This window comes from Chiloscyllium punctatum, unplaced genomic scaffold (assembly GCF_047496795.1).
Source record: "Chiloscyllium punctatum isolate Juve2018m unplaced genomic scaffold, sChiPun1.3 scaffold_443, whole genome shotgun sequence".
NCBI classification, from domain to species: Eukaryota; Metazoa; Chordata; class Chondrichthyes; order Orectolobiformes; family Hemiscylliidae; genus Chiloscyllium; species Chiloscyllium punctatum.
Genome location: NW_027310177.1, coordinates 44,369 through 67,646, shown reverse-complemented (window position 1 = coordinate 67,646; position 23,278 = coordinate 44,369). Strand labels below are relative to the sequence as shown.

General features: G+C 55.1%; 2 protein-coding genes across 2 annotated transcripts in view; one reads left to right on the top strand and one right to left on the bottom strand.

The window, feature by feature from the left end:
* The window catches only part of LOC140472799 (G-patch domain and KOW motifs-containing protein-like), a 45,401-nt gene extending 27,519 nt beyond the window's left edge, over positions 1–17,882 (top strand). The window contains exon 5 of the mRNA XM_072567520.1: positions 16,480–17,882. Within this exon, the coding sequence (XP_072423621.1) occupies positions 16,480–16,611 (132 nt within the window). The 3' untranslated portion in view covers positions 16,612–17,882. The remainder of the gene's footprint in view (positions 1–16,479) is intronic.
* Positions 17,883–18,099: 217 nt separating this feature from the next.
* Positions 18,100–23,278, bottom strand: part of LOC140472798 (mitochondrial import inner membrane translocase subunit Tim17-B-like) — a 25,223-nt gene continuing 20,044 nt past the window's right edge. The window contains exons 3-4 of the mRNA XM_072567519.1: positions 18,715–18,825; positions 18,100–18,414 (exon numbers count right to left, since the gene is read on the bottom strand). Of these exons, the coding sequence (XP_072423620.1) occupies positions 18,332–18,414; positions 18,715–18,825 (194 nt within the window). The 3' untranslated portion in view covers positions 18,100–18,331. The remainder of the gene's footprint in view (positions 18,415–18,714; positions 18,826–23,278) is intronic.

Below are 23,278 nucleotides of genomic sequence, written 5' to 3'. Positions count from 1 at the left end.
CCTCACTCCCTTTAATATCCCACCCAGTCTAATCCCACTCTCCCACTCACTCCCTTTAATATCCCACCCAGTCTAATCCCACTCTCCCCCTCACTCCCCGCTCCCTTTAATATCCCACCCAGTCTAATCCCACTCTCCCCCCTCACTCCCTTTAATATCCCACCCAGTCTAATCCCACTCTCCCCCTCACTCCCCGCTCCCTTTAATATCCCACCCAGTCTAATCCCACTCTCCCCCCTCACTCCCTTTAATACCCCACCCAGTCTAATCCCACTCTCCCCCCTCACTCCCTTTAATATCCCACCCAGTCTAATCCCACTCTCCCCCTCACTCCCCACTCCCTTTAATATCCCACCCAGTCTAATCCCACTCTCCCCCTCACTCCCCACTCCCTTTAATATCCCACCCAGTCTAATCCCACTCTCCCCCCTCCCTCCCTTTAATATCCCACCCAGTCTAATCCCACTCTCCCCCTCCCTCCCTTTAATACCCCACCCAGTCTAATCCCACTCTCCCCCCTCACTCCCCACTCCCTTTAATATCCCACCCAGTCTAACCCCACTCTCCCCCCTCACTCCCCACTCCCTTTAATACCCCACCCAGTCTAATCCCACTCTCCCCCCTCACTCCCTTTAATACCCCACCCAGTCTAATCCCACTCTCCCCCCTCACTCCCTTTAATACCCCACCCAGTCTAATCCCACTCTCCCCCTCCCTCCCTTTAATACCCCACCCAGTCTAATCCCACTCTCCCCCTCACTCCCCGCTCCCTTTAATACCCCACCCAGTCTAATCCCACTCTCCCCCTCACTCCCCGCTCCCTTTAATATCCCACCCAGTCTAATCCCACTCTCCCCCCTCACTCCCTTTAATATCCCACCCAGTCTAATCCCAATCTCCCCCCTCACTCCCTTTAATATCCCACCCAGTCTAATCCCACTCTCCCCCCTCACTCCCTGCTCCCTTTAATATCCCACCCAGTCTAATCCCACTCTCCCCCCTCACTCCCCTCCCCCTTTAATACCCCACCCAGTCTAATCCCACTCCCCCTCACTCCCCGCTCCCTTTAATATCCCACCCAGTCTAATCCCACTCTCCCCCCTCACTCCCCACTCCCTTTAATATCCCACCCAGTCTAATCCCACTCTCCCCCTCCCTCCCTTTAATATCCCACCCAGTCTAATCCCACTCTCCCCCCTCACTCCCCTCTCCCTTTAATATCCCACCCAGTCTAATCCCACTCTCCCCCTCACTCCCCTCTCCCTTTAATATCCCACCCAGTCTAATCCCACTCTCCCCCCTCACTCCCTTTAATATCCCACCCAGTCTAATCCCACTCTCCCCCCTCACTCCCCACTCCCTTTAATATCCCACCCAGTCTAATCCCACTCTCCCCCTCACTCCCCTCTCCCTTTAATATCCCACCCAGTCTAATCCCACTCTCCCCCTCCCTCCCCACTCCCTTTAATACCCCACCCAGTCTAATCCCACTCTCCCCCTCCCTCCCTTTAATATCCCACCCAGTCTAATCCCACTCTCCCCCTCACTCCCCACTCCCTTTAATATCCCACCCAGTCTAATCCCACTCTCCCCCTCCCTCCCTTTAATATCCCACCCAGTCTAATCCCACTCTCCCCCTCACTCCCCTCTCCCTTTAATATCCCACCCAGTCTAATCCCACTCTCCCCCCTCACTCCCCTCTCCCTTTAATATCCCACCCAGTCTAATCCCACTCTCCCCCTCCCTCCCCACTCCCTTTAATACCCCACCCAGTCTAATCCCACTCTCCCCCTCACTCCCCTCTCCCTTTAATATCCCACCCAGTCTAATCCCACTCTCCCCCTCACTCCCCACACCCTTTAATATCCCACCCAGTCTAATCCCACTCTCCCCCTCACTCCCCTCTCCCTTTAATATCCCATTCAGTCTAATCCCACTCTCCCCCTCACTCCCCACTCCCTTTAATATCCCACCCAGTCTAATCCCACTCTCCCCCTCACTCCCTCTCCCTTTAATACCCCACCCAGTCTAATCCCACTCTCCCCCTCACTCCCCTCTCCCTTTAATATCCCCCCCAGTCTAATCCCACTCTCCCCCTCACTCCCCACTCCCTTTAATATCCCACCCAGTCTAATCCCACTCTCCCCCTCACTCCCCACACCCTTTAATATCCCACCCAGTCTAATCCCACTCTCCCCCTCACTCCCCACTCCCTTTAATACCCCACCCAGTCTAATCCCACTCTCCCCCTCCCTCCCTTTAATATCCCACCCAGTCTAATCCCACTCTCCCCCCTCACTCCCTTTAATATCCCACCCAGTCTAATCCCACTCTCCCCCCTCACTCCCTTTAATATCCCACCCAGTCTAATCCCACTCTCCCCCCTCCCTCCCTTTAATATCCCACCCAGTCTAATCCCACTCTCCCCCTCACTCCCCACACCCTTTAATATCCCACCCAGTCTAATCCCACTCTCCCCCCCTCACTCCCCACTCCCTTTAATATCCCACCCAGTCTAATCCCACTCTCCCCCCTCACTCCCCACTCCCTTTAATATCCCACCCAGTCTAATCCCACTCTCCCCCCTCACTCCTCGCTCCCTTTAATATCCCACCCAGTCTAATCCCACTCTCCCCCCTCACTCCCCACTCCCTTTAATATCCCACCCAGTCTAATCCCACTCTCCCCCCTCACTCCCTTTAATATCCCACCCAGTCTAACCCCACTCTCCCCCTCACTCCCCATTCCCTTTAATATCCCACCCAGTCTAATCCCACTCTCCCCCCTCACTCCCTTTAATATCCCACCCAGTCTAACCCCACTCTCCCCCTCACTCCCCATTCCCTTTAATATCCCACCCAGTCTAACCCCACTCTCCCCCCTCACTCCCCACTCCCTTTAATATCCCACCCAGTCTAATCCCACTCTCCCCCCTCACTCCCCACTCCCTTTAATATCCCACCCAGTCTAACCCCACTCTCCCCCTCACTCCCCATTCCCTTTAATACCCCACCCAGTCTAATCCCACTCTCCCCCCTCACTCCTCACTCCCTTTAATATCCCACCCAGTCTAATCCCACTCTCCCCCCTCACTCCCCACTCCCTTTAATATCCCACCCAGTCTAACCCCACTCTCCCCCTCACTCCCCATTCCCTTTAATACCCCACCCAGTCTAATCCCCCTCACTCCCCACACCCTTTAATATCCCACCCAGTCTAATCCCACTCTCCCCCCTCACTCCCCACTCCCTTTAATATCCCACCCAGTCTAATCCCACTCTCCCCCTCACTCCCCACTCCCTTTAATATCCCACCCAGTCTAATCCCACTCTCCCCCCTCACTCCCTTTAATATCCCACCCAGTCTAACCCCACTCTCCCCCTCACTCCCCACTCCCTTTAATATCCCACCCAGTCTAATCCCACTCTCCCCCCCCACTCCCTTTAATATCCCACCCAGTCTAATCCCACTCTCCCCCTCACTCCCCTCTCCCTTTAATATCCCACCCAGTCTAATCCCACTCTCCCCCTCACTCCCCACTCCCTTTAATATCCCACCCAGTCTAATCCCACTCTCCCCCTCACTCCCCTCTCCCTTTAATATCCCATTCAGTCTAATCCCACTGTCCCCCCTCACTCCCCACTCCCTTTAATACCCCACCCAGTCTAATCCCACTCTCCCCCCTCACTCCCCACTCCCTTTAATATCCCACCCAGTCTAATCCCACTCTCCCCCCTCACTCCCCACTCCCTTTAATATCCCACCCAGTCTAATCCCACTCTCCCCCCTCACTCCCTTTAATATCCCACCCAGTCTAATCCCACTCTCCCCCCTCACTCCCCGCTCCCTTTAATATCCCACCCAGTCTAATCCCACTATCCCCCCTCACTCCCTTTAATACCCCACCCAGTCTAACCCCACTCTCCCCCCTCACTCCCCACTCCCTTTAATATCCCACCCAGTCTAATCCCACTCTCCCCCTCACTCCCCGCTCCCTTTAATATCCCACCCAGTCTAATCCCACTCTCCCCCCTCACTCCCTTTAATATCCCACCCAGTCTAATCCCACTCTCCCACTCACTCCCTTTAATATCCCACCCAGTCTAATCCCACTCTCCCCCTCACTCCCCGCTCCCTTTAATATCCCACCCAGTCTAATCCCACTCTCCCCCTCACTCCCCGCTCCCTTTAATATCCCACCCAGTCTAATCCCACTCTCCCCCCTCACTCCCTTTAATATCCCACCCAGTCTAATCCCACTCTCCCACTCACTCCCTTTAATATCCCACCCAGTCTAATCCCACTCTCCCCCTCACTCCTCACTCCCTTTAATATCCCACCCAGTCTAATCCCACTCTCCCCTCACTCCCCACTCCCTTTAATATCCCACCCAGTCTAATCCCACTCTCCCCCCTCACTCCCTTTAATATCCCCCCCAGTCTAATCCCACTCTCCCCCCTCACTCCCTTTAATATCCCACCCAGTCTAATCCCACTCTCCCCCTCACTCCCCGCTCCCTTTAATATCCCACCCAGTCTAATCCCACTCTCCCCCCTCACTCCCTTTAATACCCCACCCAGTCTAATCCCACTCTCCCCCCTCACTCCCTTTAATATCCCACCCAGTCTAATCCCACTCTCCCCCTCACTCCCCACTCCCTTTAATATCCCACCCAGTCTAATCCCACTCTCCCCCCCTCACTCCCTTTAATATCCCACCCAGTCTAATCCCACTCTCCCCCCTCCCTCCCTTTAATATCCCACCCAGTCTAATCCCACTCTCCCCCTCCCTCCCTTTAATACCCCACCCAGTCTAATCCCACTCTCCCCCCTCACTCCCCACTCCCTTTAATATCCCACCCAGTCTAACCCCACTCTCCCCCCTCACTCCCCCACTCCCTTTAATATCCCACCCAGTCTAACCCCACTCTCCCCCCTCACTCCCCACTCCCTTTAATACCCCACCCAGTCTAATCCCACTCTCCCCATCACTCCCCGCTCCCTTTAATATCCCACCCAGTCTAATCCCACTCTCCCCCCCTCACTCCCTTTAATACCCCACCCAGTCTAATCCCACTCTCCCCCCTCACTCCCTTTAATACCCCACCCAGTCTAATCCCACTCTCCCCCTCCCTCCCTTTAATACCCCACCCAGTCTAATCCCACTCTCCCCCTCACTCCCCGCTCCCTTTAATACCCCACCCAGTCTAATCCCACTCTCCCCCCTCACTCCCCGCTCCCTTTAATATCCCACCCAGTCTAATCCCACTCTCCCCCCTCACTCCCTTTAATATCCCACCCAGTCTAATCCCACTCTCCCCCCTCACTCCCCACTCCCTTTAATATCCCACCCAGTCTAATCCCACTCTCCCCCTCACTCCCCGCTCCCTTTAATATCCCACCCAGTCTAATCCCACTCTCCCCCCTCACTCCCTTTAATATCCCACCCAGTCTAATCCCAATCTCCCCCTCACTCCCCACTCCCTTTAATATCCCACCCAGTCTAATCCCACTCTCCCCCTCACTCCCCGCTCCCTTTAATATCCCACCCAGTCTAATCCCAATCTCCCCCCTCACTCCCTTTAATATCCCACCCAGTCTAATCCCACTCTCCCCCTCACTCCCCGCTCCCTTTAATATCCCACCCAGTCTAATCCCACTCTCCCCCCTCACTCCCTTTAATACCCCACCCAGTCTAATCCCACTCTCCCCCCTCACTCCCCGCTCCCTTTAATATCCCACCCAGTCTAATCCCACTCTCCCCCTCCCTCCCTTTAATATCCCACCCAGTCTAATCCCACTCTCCCCCCTCACTCCCTTTAATACCCCACCCAGTCTAATCCCACTCTCCCCCTCACTCCCCACTCCCTTTAATATCCACCCAGTCTAATCCCACTCTCCCCCTCACTCCCTACTCCCTTTAATATCCCACCCAGTCTAATCCCACTCTCCCCCTCCCTCCCTTTAATATCCCACCCAGTCTAATCCCACTCTCCCCCTCCCTCCCTTTAATATCCCACCCAGTCTAATCCCACTCTCCCCCTCACTCCCCACTCCCTTTAATATCCCACCCAGTCTAATCCCACTCTCCCCCTCCCTCCCTTTAATATCCCACCCAGTCTGATCCCACTCTCCCCCCTCCCTCCCTTTAATATCCCACCCAGTCTAATCCCACTCTCCCCCCTCACTCCCTTTAATATCCCACCCAGTCTAATCCCACTCTCCCCCTCACTCCCCACTCCCTTTAATATCCCACCCAGTCTAATCCCACTCTCCCCCCTCACTCCCTTTAATATCCCACCCAGTCTAATCCCACTCTCCCCCTCACTCCCCACTCCCTTTAATATCCCACCCAGTCTAATCCCACTCTCCCCCCTCCCTCCCTTTAATATCCCACCCAGTCTAATCCCACTCTCCCCCCTCACTCCCCACTCCCTTTAATATCCCACCCAGTCTAATCCCACTCTCCCCCCTCCCTCCCTTTAATATCCCACCCAGTCTAATCCCACTCTCCCCCTCACTCCCCTCTCCCTTTAATATCCCACCCAGTCTAACCCCACTCTCCCCCTCACTCCCCTCTCCCTTTAATATCCCACCCAGTCTAATCCCACTCTCCCCCTCACTCCCCACTCCCTTTAATATCCCACCCAGTCTAATCCCACTCTCCCCCCTCCCTCCCTTTAATATCCCACCCAGTCTAATCCCACTCTCCCCCCTCACTCCCCGCTCCCTTTAATATCCCACCCAGTCTAATCCCACTCTCCCCCCTCACTCCCCGCTCCCTTTAATACCCCACCCAGTCTAATCCCACTCTCCCCCCCTCACTCCCCGCTCCCTTTAATATCCCACCCAGTCTAATCCCACTCTCCCCCCTCACTCCCCTCTCCCTTTAATATCCCACCCAGTCTAATCCCACTCTCCCCCTCACTCCCCGCTCCCTTTAATATCCCACCCAGTCTAATCCCACTCTCCCCCCTCACTCCCTTTAATATCCCACCCAGTCTAATCCCACTCTCCCACTCACTCCCTTTAATATCCCACCCAGTCTAATCCCACTCTCCCCCTCACTCCCCGCTCCCTTTAATATCCCACCCAGTCTAATCCCACTCTCCCCCCTCCCTCCCTTTAATATCCCACCCAGTCTAATCCCACTCTCCCCCCTCACTCCCCGCTCCCTTTAATATCCCACCCAGTCTAATCCCACTCTCCCCCCTCACTCCCCGCTCCCTTTAATACCCCACCCAGTCTAATCCCACTCTCCCCCCTCACTCCCCGCTCCCTTTAATATCCCACCCAGTCTAATCCCACTCTCCCCCTCACTCCCCTCTCCCTTTAATATCCCACCCAGTCTAATCCCACTCTCCCCCTCACTCCCCGCTCCCTTTAATATCCCACCCAGTCTAATCCCACTCTCCCCCCTCACTCCCTTTAATATCCCACCCAGTCTAATCCCACTCTCCCACTCACTCCCTTTAATATCCCACCCAGTCTAATCCCACTCTCCCCCTCACTCCCCGCTCCCTTTAATATCCCACCCAGTCTAATCCCACTCTCCCCCCTCACTCCCTTTAATACCCCACCCAGTCTAATCCCACTCTCCCCCCTCACTCCCTTTAATATCCCACCCAGTCTAATCCCACTCTCCCCCTCACTCCCCACTCCCTTTAATATCCCACCCAGTCTAATCCCACTCTCCCCCTCACTCCCCACTCCCTTTAATATCCCACCCAGTCTAATCCCACTCTCCCCCCCCTCCCTCCCTTTAATATCCCACCCAGTCTAATCCCACTCTCCCCCTCCCTCCCTTTAATACCCCACCCAGTCTAATCCCACTCTCCCCCCTCACTCCCCGCTCCCTTTAATATCCCACCCAGTCTAATCCCACTCTCCCCCTCCCTCCCTTTAATATCCCACCCAGTCTAATCCCACTCTCCCCCCTCACTCCCTTTAATACCCCACCCAGTCTAATGCCACTCTCCCCCTCACTCCCCACTCCCTTTAATATCCCACCCAGTCTAATCCCACTCTCCCCCCTCACTCCCCACTCCCTTTAATATCCCACCCAGTCTAATCCCACTCTCCCCCTCCCTCCCTTTAATATCCCACCCAGTCTGATCCCACTCTCCCCCCTCCCTCCCTTTAATATCCCACCCAGTCTAATCCCACTCTCCCCCCTCACTCCCTTTAATATCCCACCCAGTCTAATCCCACTCTCCCCCTCACTCCCCACTCCCTTTAATATCCCACCCAGTCTAATCCCACTCTCCCCCCTCACTCCCTTTAATATCCCACCCAGTCTAATCCCACTCTCCCCCTCACTCCCCACTCCCTTTAATATCCCACCCAGTCTAATCCCACTCTCCCCCCCCTCCCTCCCTTTAATATCCCACCCAGTCTAATCCCACTCTCCCCCCTCACTCCCCACACCCTTTAATATCCCACCCAGTCTAATCCCACTCTCCCCCCTCACTCCCCACACCCTTTAATATCCCACCCAGTCTAATCCCACTCTCCCCCTCACTCCCCTCTCCCTTTAATATCCCACCCAGTCTAATCCCACTCTCCCCCTCACTCCCCTCTCCCTTTAATATCCCACCCAGTCTAATCCCACTCTCCCCCTCACTCCCCACTCCCTTTAATATCCCACCCAGTCTAATCCCACTCTCCCCCCCTCCCTCCCTTTAATATCCCACCCAGTCTAATCCCACTCTCCCCCCCTCACTCCCCGCTCCCTTTAATATCCCACCCAGTCTAATCCCACTCTCCCCCCCTCACTCCCCGCTCCCTTTAATACCCCACCCAGTCTAATCCCACTCTCCCCCCTCACTCCCCGCTCCCTTTAATATCCCACCCAGTCCTAATCCCACTCTCCCCCTCACTCCCCTCTCCCTTTAATATCCCACCCAGTCTAATCCCACTCTCCCCCTCACTCCCCGCTCCCTTTAATATCCCACCCAGTCTAATCCCACTCTCCCCCCCTCACTCCCTTTAATATCCCACCCAGTCTAATCCCACTCTCCCACTCACTCCCTTTAATATCCCACCCAGTCTAATCCCACTCTCCCCCTCACTCCCCGCTCCCTTTAATATCCCACCCAGTCTAATCCCACTCTCCCCCCCTCACTCCCTTTAATATCCCACCCAGTCTAATCCCACTCTCCCCCTCACTCCCCGCTCCCTTTAATATCCCACCCAGTCTAATCCCACTCTCCCCCCTCACTCCCTTTAATACCCCACCCAGTCTAATCCCACTCTCCCCCCTCACTCCCTTTAATATCCCACCCAGTCTAATCCCACTCTCCCCCTCACTCCCCACTCCCTTTAATATCCCACCCAGTCTAATCCCACTCTCCCCCTCACTCCCCACTCCCTTTAATATCCCACCCAGTCTAATCCCACTCTCCCCCCTCCCTCCCTTTAATATCCCACCCAGTCTAATCCCACTCTCCCCCTCCCTCCCTTTAATACCCCACCCAGTCTAATCCCACTCTCCCCCCTCACTCCCCACTCCCTTTAATATCCCACCCAGTCTAACCCCACTCTCCCCCCTCACTCCCCACTCCCTTTAATACCCCACCCAGTCTAATCCCACTCTCCCCCCTCACTCCCTTTAATACCCCACCCAGTCTAATCCCACTCTCCCCCCTCACTCCCTTTAATACCCCACCCAGTCTAATCCCACTCTCCCCCTCCCTCCCTTTAATACCCCACCCAGTCTAATCCCACTCTCCCCCTCACTCCCCGCTCCCTTTAATACCCCACCCAGTCTAATCCCACTCTCCCCCCTCACTCCCCGCTCCCTTTAATATCCCACCCAGTCTAATCCCACTCTCCCCCCTCACTCCCTTTAATATCCCACCCAGTCTAATCCCAATCTCCCCCCTCACTCCCTTTAATATCCCACCCAGTCTAATCCCACTCTCCCCCCCTCACTCCCTGCTCCCTTTAATATCCCACCCAGTCTAATCCCACTCTCCCCCCTCACTCCCCTCCCCCTTTAATACCCCACCCAGTCTAATCCCACTCCCCCTCACTCCCCGCTCCCTTTAATATCCCACCCAGTCTAATCCCACTCTCCCCCCTCACTCCTCGCTCCCTTTAATATCCCACCCAGTCTAATCCCACTCTCCCCCCTCACTCCCCACTCCCTTTAATATCCCACCCAGTCTAATCCCACTCTCCCCCTCCCTCCCTTTAATATCCCACCCAGTCTAATCCCACTCTCCCCCCTCACTCCCCTCTCCCTTTAATATCCCACCCAGTCTAATCCCACTCTCCCCCTCACTCCCCTCTCCCTTTAATATCCCACCCAGTCTAATCCCACTCTCCCCCCTCACTCCCTTTAATATCCCACCCAGTCTAATCCCACTCTCCCCCCTCACTCCCCACTCCCTTTAATATCCCACCCAGTCTAATCCCACTCTCCCCCTCACTCCCCTCTCCCTTTAATATCCCACCCAGTCTAATCCCACTCTCCCCCTCCCTCCCTTTAATATCCCACCCAGTCTAATACCACTCTCCCCCTCACTCCCCACACCCTTTAATATCCCACCCAGTCTAATCCCACTCTCCCCCTCACTCCCCACTCCCTTTAATATCCCACCCAGTCTAATCCCACTCTCCCCCCTCACTCCCTTTAATATCCCACCCAGTCTAATCCCACTCTCCCCCTCACTCCCCTCTCCCTTTAATATCCCACCCAGTCTAATCCCACTCTCCCCCCTCACTCCCCTCTCCCTTTAATATCCCACCCAGTCTAATCCCACTCTCCCCCTCCCTCCCCACTCCCTTTAATACCCCACCCAGTCTAATCCCACTCTCCCCCTCACTCCCCCTCTCCCTTTAATATCCCACCCAGTCTAATCCCACTCTCCCCCTCACTCCCCACACCCCCTTTAATATCCCACCCAGTCTAATCCCACTCTCCCCCTCACTCCCCTCTCCCTTTAATATCCCATTCAGTCTAATCCCACTCTCCCCCTCACTCCCCACTCCCTTTAATATCCCACCCAGTCTAATCCCACTCTCCCCTCACTCCCTCTCCCTTTAATACCCCACCCAGTCTAATCCCACTCTCCCCCTCACTCCCCTCTCCCTTTAATATCCCCCCCAGTCTAATCCCACTCTCCCCCTCACTCCCCACACCCTTTAATATCCCACCCAGTCTAATCCCACTCTCCCCCTCACTCCCCACTCCCTTTAATATCCCACCCAGTCTAATCCCACTCTCCCCCTCCCTCCCTTTAATATCCCACCCAGTCTAATCCCACTCTCCCCCTCACTCCCCACACCCTTTAATATCCCACCCAGTCTAATCCACTCTCCCCCCTCACTCCCCACTCCCTTTAATATCCCACCCAGTCTAATCCCACTCTCCCCCCTCACTCCTCGCTCCCTTTAATATCCCACCCAGTCTAATCCCACTCTCCCCCCTCACTCCCTTTAATATCCCACCCAGTCTAACCCCACTCTCCCCCTCACTCCCCATTCCCTTTAATATCCCACCCAGTCTAATCCCACTCTCCCCCCTCACTCCCCTCTCCCTTTAATATCCCACCCAGTTTAATCCCACTCTCCCCCTCCCTCCCCACTCCCTTTAATATCCCACCCAGTCTAATCCCACTCTCCCCCCTCACTCCCCACTCCCTTTAATATCCCACCCAGTCTAATCCCACTCTCCCCCCTCACTCCCCACTCCCTTTAATATCCCACCCAGTCTAATCCCACTCTCCCCCTCCCTCCCTTTAATATCCCACTCAGTCTAATCCCACTCTCCCCCTCACTCCCCACACCCTTTAATATCCCACCCAGTCTAATCCCACTCTCCCCCCTCACTCCCCACTCCCTTTAATATCCCACCCAGTCTAATCCCACTCTCCCCCTCACTCCCCACTCCCTTTAATATCCCACCCAGTCTAATCCCACTCTCCCCCCTCACTCCCTTTAATATCCCACCCAGTCTAACCCCACTCTCCCCTCACTCCCCACTCCCTTTAATATCCCACCCAGTCTAATCCCACTCTCCCCCCCCACTCCCTTTAATATCCCACCCAGTCTAATCCCACTCACCCCCCTCACTCCCCTCTCCCTTTAATACCCCACCCAGTCTAATCCCACTCACCCCCCTCACTCCCTACTCCCTTTAATATCCCACCCAGTCTAATCCCACTCTCCCCCCTCACTCCCCACTCCCTTTAATATCCCACCCAGTCTAATCCCACTCTCCCCCTCACTCCCCTCTCCCTTTAATATCCCACCCAGTCTAATCCCACTCTCCCCTCACTCCCCACTCCCTTTAATATCCCACCCAGTCTAATCCCACTCTCCCCCTCACTCCCTCTCCCTTTAATATCCCATTCAGTCTAATCCCACTGTCCCCCCTCACTCCCCACTCCCTTTAATACCCCACCCAGTCTAATCCCACTCTCCCCCCTCACTCCCCACTCCCTTTAATATCCCACCCAGTCTAATCCCACTCTCCCCCCTCACTCCCCACTCCCTTTAATATCCCACCCAGTCTAATCCCACTCTCCCCCCTCACTCCCTTTAATATCCCACCCAGTCTAATCCCACTCTCCCCCTCACTCCCCGCTCCCTTTAATATCCCACCCAGTCTAATCCACTATCCCCCCTCACTCCCTTTAATACCCCACCCAGTCTAACCCCACTCTCCCCCCTCACTCCCCACTCCCTTTAATATCCCACCCAGTCTAATCCCACTCTCCCCCTCACTCCCCGCTCCCTTTAATATCCCACCCAGTCTAATCCCACTCTCCCCCCTCACTCCCTTTAATATCCCACCCAGTCTAATCCCACTCTCCCACTCACTCCCTTTAATATCCCACCCAGTCTAATCCCACTCTCCCCCTCACTCCCCGCTCCCTTTAATATCCCACCCAGTCTAATCCCACTCTCCCCTCACTCCCCACTCCCTTTAATATCCCACCCAGTCTAATCCCACTCTCCCCCCTCACTCCCTTTAATATCCCCCCCAGTCTAATCCCACTCTCCCCCCTCACTCCCTTTAATATCCCACCCAGTCTAATCCCACTCTCCCCCTCACTCCCCGCTCCCTTTAATATCCCACCCAGTCTAATCCACTCTCCCCCCTCACTCCCTTTAATACCCCACCCAGTCTAATCCCACTCTCCCCCCTCACTCCCTTTAATATCCCACCCAGTCTAATCCCACTCTCCCCCTCACTCCCCACTCCCTTTAATATCCCACCCAGTCTAATCCCACTCTCCCCCCTCACTCCCTTTAATATCCCACCCAGTCTAATCCACTCTCCCCCTCCCTCCCTTTAATACCCCACCCAGTCTAATCCCACTCTCCCCCCTCACTCCCACTCCCTTTAATATCCCACCCAGTCTAACCCCACTCTCCCCCCTCACTCCCCACTCCCTTTAATATCCCACCCAGTCTAACCCCACTCTCCCCCCTCACTCCCCACTCCCTTTAATACCCCACCCAGTCTAATCCCACTCTCCCCATCACTCCCCGCTCCCTTTAATATCCCACCCAGTCTAATCCCACTCTCCCCCCTCACTCCCTTTAATACCCCACCCAGTCTAATCCCACTCTCCCCCCTCACTCCCTTTAATACCCCACCCAGTCTAATCCACTCTCCCCCTCCCTCCCTTAATACCCCACCCAGTCTAATCCCACTCTCCCCCTCACTCCCCGCTCCCTTTAATACCCCACCCAGTCTAATCCCACTCTCCCCTCACTCCCCGCTCCCTTTAATATCCCACCCAGTCTAATCCCACTCTCCCCCCTCACTCCCTTTAATATCCCACCCAGTCTAATCCCACTCTCCCCCTCACTCCCCACTCCCTTTAATATCCCACCCAGTCTAATCCCACTCTCCCCCTCACTCCCCGCTCCCTTTAATATCCCACCCAGTCTAATCCCACTCTCCCCCCTCACTCCCTTTAATATCCCACCCAGTCTAATCCAATCTCCCCCTCACTCCCCACTCCCTTTAATATCCCACCCCAGTCTAATCCCACTCTCCCCCCTCACTCCCCGCTCCCTTTAATATCCCACCCAGTCTAATCCCAATCTCCCCCCTCACTCCCTTTAATATCCCACCCAGTCTAATCCCACTCTCCCCCTCACTCCCCGCTCCCTTTAATATCCCACCCAGTCTAATCCCACTCTCCCCCTCACTCCCTTTAATACCCCACCCAGTCTAATCCCACTCTCCCCCCTCACTCCCCCGCTCCCTTTAATATCCCACCCAGTCTAATCCCACTCTCCCCCTCCCTCCCTTTAATATCCCACCCAGTCTAATCCCACTCTCCCCCCTCACTCCCTTAATACCCCACCCAGTCTAATCCCACTCTCCCCCTCACTCCCCACTCCCTTTAATATCCCACCCAGTCTAATCCCACTCTCCCCCTCACTCCCTTTAATACCCCACCCAGTCTAATCCCACTCTCCCCCTCACTCCCCACTCCCTTTAATATCCCACCCAGTCTGATCCCACTCTCCCCCTCCCTCCCTTTAATATCCCACCCAGTCTAATCCCACTCTCCCCCCTCACTCCCTTTAATATCCCACCCAGTCTAATCCCACTCTCCCCCTCACTCCCCACTCCCTTTAATATCCCACCCAGTCTAATCCCACTCTCCCCCCTCACTCCCTTTAATATCCCACCCAGTCTAATCCCACTCTCCCCCTCACTCCCCACTCCCTTTAATATCCCACCCAGTCTAATCCCACTCTCCCCCCTCCCTCCCTTTAATATCCCACCCAGTCTAATCCCACACTCCCCCCTCACTCCCCACTCCCTTTAATATCCCACCCAGTCTAATCCCACTCTCCCCCCTCACTCCCCTCTCCCTTTAATATCCCACCCAGTCTAATCCCACTCTCCCCCCTCACTCCCCTCTCCCTTTAATATCCCACCCAGTCTAATCCCACTCTCCCCCCTCACTCCCTTTAATATCCCACCCAGTCTAATCCCACTCTCCCCCCCTCACTCCCCACACCCTTTAATATCCCACCCAGTCTAATCCCACTCTCCCCCTCACTCCCCTCTCCCTTTAATATCCCACCCAGTCTAACCCCACTCTCCCCCTCACTCCCCTCTCCCTTTAATATCCCACCCAGTCTAATCCCACTCTCCCCTTCACTCCCCGCACCCTTTAATATCCCACCCAGTCTAATCCCACTCTCCCCCTCACTCCCCACTCCCTTTAATATCCCACCCAGTCTAATCCCACTCTCCCCCCCTCCCTCCCTTTAATATCCCACCCAGTCTAATCCCACTCTCCCCCCTCACTCCCCGCTCCCTTTAATATCCCACCCAGTCTAATCCCACTCTCCCCCCTCACTCCCCGCTCCCTTTAATACCCCACCCAGTCTAATCCCACTCTCCCCCCTCACTCCCCGCTCCCTTTAATATCCCACCCAGTCTAATCCCACTCTCCCCCTCACTCCCCTCTCCCTTTAATATCCCACCCAGTCTAATCCCACTCTCCCCCTCACTCCCCTCTCCCTTTAATATCCCACCCAGTCTAATCCCACTCTCCCCCCTCACTCCCCGCTCCCTTTAATACCCCACCCAGTCTAATCCCACTCTCCCCCCTCACTCCCCACTCCCTTTAATACCCCACCCAGTCTAATCCCACTCTCCCCCTCCCTCCCTTTAATATCCCACCCAGTCTAATCCCACTCTCCCCCTCACTCCCTTTAATATCCCACCCAGTCTAATCCCACTCTCCCCCCTCACTCCCCGCTCCCTTTAATATCCCACCCAGTCTAATCCCACTCTCCCCCTCACTCCCTTTAATATCCCACCCAGTCTAATCCCACTCTCCCCCTCACTCCCCTCTCCCTTTAATATCCCACCCAGTCTAATCCCACTCTCCCCCCTCACTCCCCGCTCCCTTTAATACCCCACCCAGTCTAATCCCACTCTCCCCCCTCACTCCCCACTCCCTTTAATACCCCACCCAGTCTAATCCCACTCTCCCCCTCCCTCCCTTTAATATCCCACCCAGTCTAATCCCACTCTCCCCCTCACTCCCTTTAATATCCCACCCAGTCTGATCCCACTCTCCCCCCTCACTCCCCACTCCCTTTAATATCCCACCCAGTCTGATCCCACACCTATAACGTCCCCCTCCCCCATGTTTTATTGGATCGCCCCCCACCTCCCTCCCTGCCATTTTTCATTTCTCACCCAATCCTGTCCTTCCCCCTGTCTCTCTCTCTGTCTCTGATGTGCCTTCTTTCTCTCTCTGCAAACATTCTTACTCTTTCAAGCTCTCCCTCTCTCCCCTCCCTCTCATTCTCTCCAATGCACTCCTCTCTTCTGTCAATCTTTTTTTCACTCTCACTCTGTCTCTCCCAAGCTCGCTCTCTCCCTCTCTCTCTTCTATTGTCTCTCTCTTGTCTTTCTCTCTGTCTCTCTCCCATTCACCGTCTCTCCCCCTCTCTCCCATCCTCTCTCCCCGTGTCCCTGCTGTAGGTGGCCCGGATCCTGCAGAGGGATAAGGAGCAGTGCCAGGCGGTGGTGCAGTTACAGCGGGGGGATGAGCTCGTTCTGAAGCTGCCTTACGATTCCATCTGCCAGTACGTGGGGGGTACAGACGATGACTGAGGACTCCCCCCTCTCCTCCCTGTGCTTGTCACCAGCCTCTGGCTCCAGCACGCTCCGAGCATGTGTCCCCCCCCATTCCGGAGAGATCTGTACACCCTCTCGATCCACCACTGCTGTCTCCCTCCGAGACCCAGCACGGTTTGGGAGCTGATCTGATCAATTAATGCCCGTGTGTGTGTGTGTGTCTGTCTCCCAGCGCGTGGGAAGCCAGATTTCTCCCAAATATATGAACAGGCAAGAGCACGGAGTCTCCCTGTCTCCCTTTCTCCCCTCCCCCCGGTTCCCCTCCCCTCGCCTTTCATTTTCTGGTTGGGATGTTTGCTGTTTCACGTTAAACGCCCCAGCCTGACCACAAACATCTGCATGATCCCAACAGCCTCCCAGTTTTCCCTCCTGGTGATCCACTGAGCGGGAAACCAGGAGCTCCGGAGGGATCCATTCAGTGAGGGTTGTTGGGACCTTGCTGGGGAGTCAGTCAGGAGTTTTGTGCTGTGTGTCTCTGTCTGTGTGTGTGTGTGTGCCTGTATGCCTGTCTCCTCTCTGTGTTTGTATGACTGTGTGTGCATGTGCCCCTTTGCAAGAAGGTGGCAGCAATGGTGGGGGGGAGCCTCTCCAAGAAGCTGGTCTCTGCCCCGTGTTGGCGTTAAGACATTGGTGGGGCTGCAGATCCCACCACCCTGGGAATGGCCTCAGCTTCCCGTCAGTGGGTGAGGTGCTTGAGCAGCAGAGGGAGTTGGAGGAGGGCTGTACGGCCGACAGCGCGGTGCGTCACTCAGGATCTCAGTGCCCCTGCGCTGTGGCAGCAGCGATCTCTCGTGTTCCCGATCTCTCGGAAGCCGACCGAAGCGGTGGACTCAGTCGCTGTGTCCCCAGAAACTGGGGAGAACCGTTGGGAACGAAAGCAGGAGCTGAGAGTTTCCCCTCCCTCGGAGAGTTACGAACCTTGGAATTCTGTGGACGTTTGGTCTTGGAATGTGACCTTTTGGATTTGCCTCCGAGAAGCTAAATTTAAAAAGCACGCAAAAGGGCTGGGTCTGTGGTGGGCATCCCACTGTGATTTCAATCGCCAAAACCCCAGAGAACTACAAGAAGAGCTTCACATCTCACCCACTGTCTGATTCCCCGTCCTGTTTCTGCAGAAACTCTTCCCTGACGTGTACACACGAATTTAAAATGGATACAGTTCACATTCTCATTGCAGGGGGTGGTCAACTCAACCTTTTTTGTTTAAGTTTGTGTGTAATAAATACGTTATTTGGTAACTCTTTAAACCTGACGGAAGCATCGTTTGCGGGGACAGGAGTGAAGGACAACAAAGCCATCAGTTTATTGTCTCGGGGGGGGGGGGGGTAGACTATGAGGTGGACCTGCTGCACTCCTTGTGTCGTGTCAGAGAACACCAGTCAAGCTCTTTGTTCTTGGGTTGAGTCACTCCCTCGGCACTGACCGTCCGACAACGCCCACTCCCAAAACCAGGCACTCAGCTCATCAATCAAACGGGATAGAGTTTATTCCTGGCCGCCCCCTCCCCTCCCAGCAGCAGGTTCAGTCGAAGTCCCACTCCCAAATGGCTCAGTTCAGTGAAGGGTCCGCCAGGTGCCTGAAGAGTCCGGGGGGGGGTCCAAGGTTTCAGCCCGTGTTCCAGTCCCTTCACCAGACCGTGGGAGTGGGGGTAAGCACACTCACTCTCACACACCCTGTGTCGCTGGCCCAGCCTGTCTCACTGATACTGGCCGTAGCTGCGGTAGGAGACAGAGGCATCTTTCGGAGGTAGGTGGCTGGGATCCTCCAGGATTGGGCTGGCTGTGGGGAGGGAGGCAGACAGCAGCAAGTCAGAGAGACCCATCAGCTACCCTCACCGTCCCCCCTCCGCACTCACCCATTTCCCCATGTACCACTGCGGGAGTATCCCCTCACCCGGCTCAATGACCTCCTCTCCTGTTCCTGTGTGACAGGCTGGAGGGGAGGGGCTGAATGGCCTCCTGTTCCTGAGTAACAGGCTGGAGGAGAGGACGAGGGAAGGGGCTGAGGGAAGGAAGGGGGGGTGAGCTGGATTAGAGAGGGATGGGCTGGGCTGGGCTGGACCGGACTGGGGGTACTCACGGTTCTGAAACTGCTGGGCGGTGTATTTGGTCAGCAAGATCCCAACCCCTTCGATCAGCGCCAGGAGAATCCCCCCCATCATGGCCGAGCCAACCATAGCAAGTGGACCGCCTGATGGGGAGAGAGAGAGGGAGGGAGAGAGAGAGAAACAGGCTGCATTCACATGGGCGACAGTTCCCCCATCACTGTGCTGGAATATTACCACCACCTTCCTTCTTTCCCCGCCCCCGCCCCCAAACAGGGTGGGTGAGCTCCAGTCGAGCCAGTGCGTTTTTAAGGTGCGAGTGGAAAGACTTGAATATTGAAAAAAACACAAGGGTCATTTTTCTTTTCAGACAGAGGGTGGTCCCTGTGAGATGGTGACCCTCTCTCCGAGGTGAGGGAGACCCCAGGGTTAAGTGAAGGGGCTTTATGGGAGACCGGCCACTGCAGTCACCTCATTATCCCCCTCCCCCCACCCCAGGGGGAAAAGACCTTGTCTATTTACCCTATCCATGCCCCCCCCCCCATGATTTTATAACCCTCTAGTTCTGGACTCCCCCCACCCCAGGGGGAAAAGACCTTGTCTATTTACCCTATCCATACCCCCCCCATGATTTTATAACCCTCTATAAGGTCACCCCTCAGCCTTCGACGCTCCAGGGAAAACAGTCCCAGCCTGTTCAGCCTCTCCCTGTAGCTCCAACCCTTTCCTGAACCCTTTCCCAACATCCTTCCTGGAGTGGGGAGACCAGAATTGCACGCAATATCCCGAAAGTGGTCTCACCAATACGGCCCCAACCTGACCTCCCAACTCCTGTACTCAATACTCTGACCAATAAAGGAAAGCATACCAAACGCCTCCTTCACTATCCTATCGACCTGCGACTCCACTTTCAAGGAGCGATGAACCTGCACTCCAAGGTCTCTTTGTTCAGCAACACTCCCCAGGACCTTCCCATTAAGTGTATAAGTCCTGGAGGGAGGGGATCAAACATCACCTCTGTGTCTTTTGGCTGTGACAACACAGGATCATGCAGGAAGCGAGGATTGGTCAGTTCACTGGAGGATTGGGAGGTGAGGGACCCCCCTGTGCCTCACCCTCTGCCAACGTTTGTACCTGGCACTGCGCAGAAGGACAGAGGCAGCACCCCCCTCGGGATCACAAGAAGAGTCTCCAGGTGACCCAGAAACTGGCGGGAGCGTCGTCTGGCTCCATGTTCGGGAGGAGAACAGGCGAGCGGAATGACACCGGGAAGTGGGAGAGACGTCCCAGCGGTGGAGAGACAAAGCCCTCGCCAGTCTGTGCCCACCCTCATCCCAAACTAAACCAGTCCCACAGCGGGCACAGGGCTGTACTACACACACACCCATGGGACTGTACCATCACACACACACACCCATGGGACTGTACCATCTCACACACACACACACACCCCCATGGGACTGTACCATCTCACACACACACACACCCATGGGACTGTACCATCACACACACACACACACCCCCATGGGACTGTACCATCACACACACACACATCCCCATGGGACTGTACCATCACACACACACACACACACCCATGGGACTGTACCATCTCTCACACACACACACACACACACACACACCCCCATGGGACTGTACCATCACACACACACACACACACATCCCCATGGGACTGTACCATCTCTCACACACACATCCCCATGGGACTGTACCATCACACACACACACCCATGGGACTGTACCATCACACACACACACCCATGGGACTGTACCATCTCACACACACACACACACACACACCCATGGGACTGTACCATCACACACACACACACACCCATGGGACTGTACCATCACACACACACACACACACACACACCCATGGGACTGTACCATCTCTCACACACACACATACACACACACACACACACACATCCCCATGGGACTGTACCATCACACACACACACACACACACATCCCCATGGGACTGTACCATCTCTCACACACACACCCATGGGACTGTACCATCATACACACACACACACACACGCACACACGCACACACACATCCCCATGGGACTGTACCATCACACACACACATCCCCATGGGACTGTACCATCACACACACACACATACACTCACACACACACATATCCCCATGGGACTCTACCATCACATTCACCACCACCACCACCCCCATGGGACTGTACCATCACACACATACACACACACATCCCCATGGGACTGTACCATCACACACACACACACATCCCCATGGGACTGTACCATCACACACACACACATACACACACACATCCCCATGGGACTGTACCATCACACACACACACATACACACACACACCCATGGGACTGTACCATCACACACACACATACACCCATGGGACTGTACCATCACACACACACACATACACATCCCCATGGGACTGTACCATCACACACACACACACACACACACATCCCCATGGGACTGTACCATCACACTCACACACACACACACATCCCCATGGGACTGTACCATCACACACACACACACATCCCCATGGGACTGTACCATCACACACACACACACATCCCCATGGGACTGTACCATCACACACACACACACATCCCCATGGGACTGTACCATCACACACACACACATCCCCATGGGACTGTACCATCACACACACACACACACACACATCCCCATGGGACTGTACCATCACACACACACATCCCCATGGGACTGTACCATCACTCACACACACACACACATCCCCATGGGACTGTACCATCACTCACACACACACACACATCCCCATGGGACTGTACCATCACACACACACACACATCCCCATGGGACTGTACCATCACTCACACACACACATCCCCATGGGACTGTACCATCACACACACACACATATCCCCACGGGACACTACCATCACATTCACCACCACCACCCCCCCATGGGACTGTACCATCACACACACACACACACACACACACACACATCCCCATGGGACTGTACCATCACACACACACACATCCCCATGGGACTGTACCATCACACACACACACATCCCCATGGGACTGTACCATCACACACACACACATCCCCATGGGACTGTACCATCACACACACACACACATCCCCATGGGACTGTACCATCACTCACACACACACACACATCCCCATGGGACTGTACCATCACACACACACATCCCCATGGGACTGTACCATCACACACACACACACACACATCCCCATGGGACTGTACCATCACACACACACATCCCCATGGGACTGTACCATCACACACACACACACACACATCCCCATGGGACTGTACCATCACACACACACGCACATCCCCATGGGACTGTACCATCACACACACACACACACACACACACACACCCATGGGACTGTACCATCACACACACACACCCATGGGACTGTACCATCACACACACACACACACCTCCCCATGGGACTGTACCATCACACACACACACACACACACACCCATGGGACTGTACCATCACACACACACACACATCCCTATGGGACTGTACCATCACACACACACACACACACACATCCCCATGGGACTGTACCATCACACACACACACACATCCCCATGGGACTGTACCATCACACACACACACACACATATCCCCATGGGACTGTACCATCACACACACACACACCCATGGGACTGTCCCATCACACACACACACACACACATCCCCATGGGACTGTACCATCACACACACACACACACATCCCCATGGGACTGTACCATCACACACACACACACACACATCCCCATGGGACTGTACCATCACACACACACACACACATCCCCATGGGACTGTACCATCACACACACACACACACACACCCATGGGACTGTACCATCACACACACACCCATGGGACTGTACCATCACACACACACACACACACACACACCCATGGGACTGTACCATCACACACACACACACACATCCCCATGGGACTGTACCATCACACACACACACACCCTTGGGACTGTACCATCACACACACACACCCATGGGACTGTACCATCACACACACACACACACATCCCCATGGGACTGTACCATCACACACACACACCCATGGGACTGTAGCATCACACACACACACACACACACCCATGGGACTGTACCATCACACACACACACCCATGGGACTGTACCATCACACACACACATCCCCATGGGACTGTACCATCACACACACACACACACATCCCCATGGGACTGTACCATCACACACACACACCCATGGGACTGTAGCATCACACACACACACACACACACACACCCATGGGACTGTACCATCGCACACACACACACACACACACCCATGGGACTGTACCATCACACACACACACACCCATGGGACTGTACCATCACACACACACACACACCCATGGGGCTGTACCATCACACACACACACACACACACACACACAAACCCATGGGACTGTACCATCACACACACACACACACCCATGGGACTGTACCATCACACACACACACACACACACAT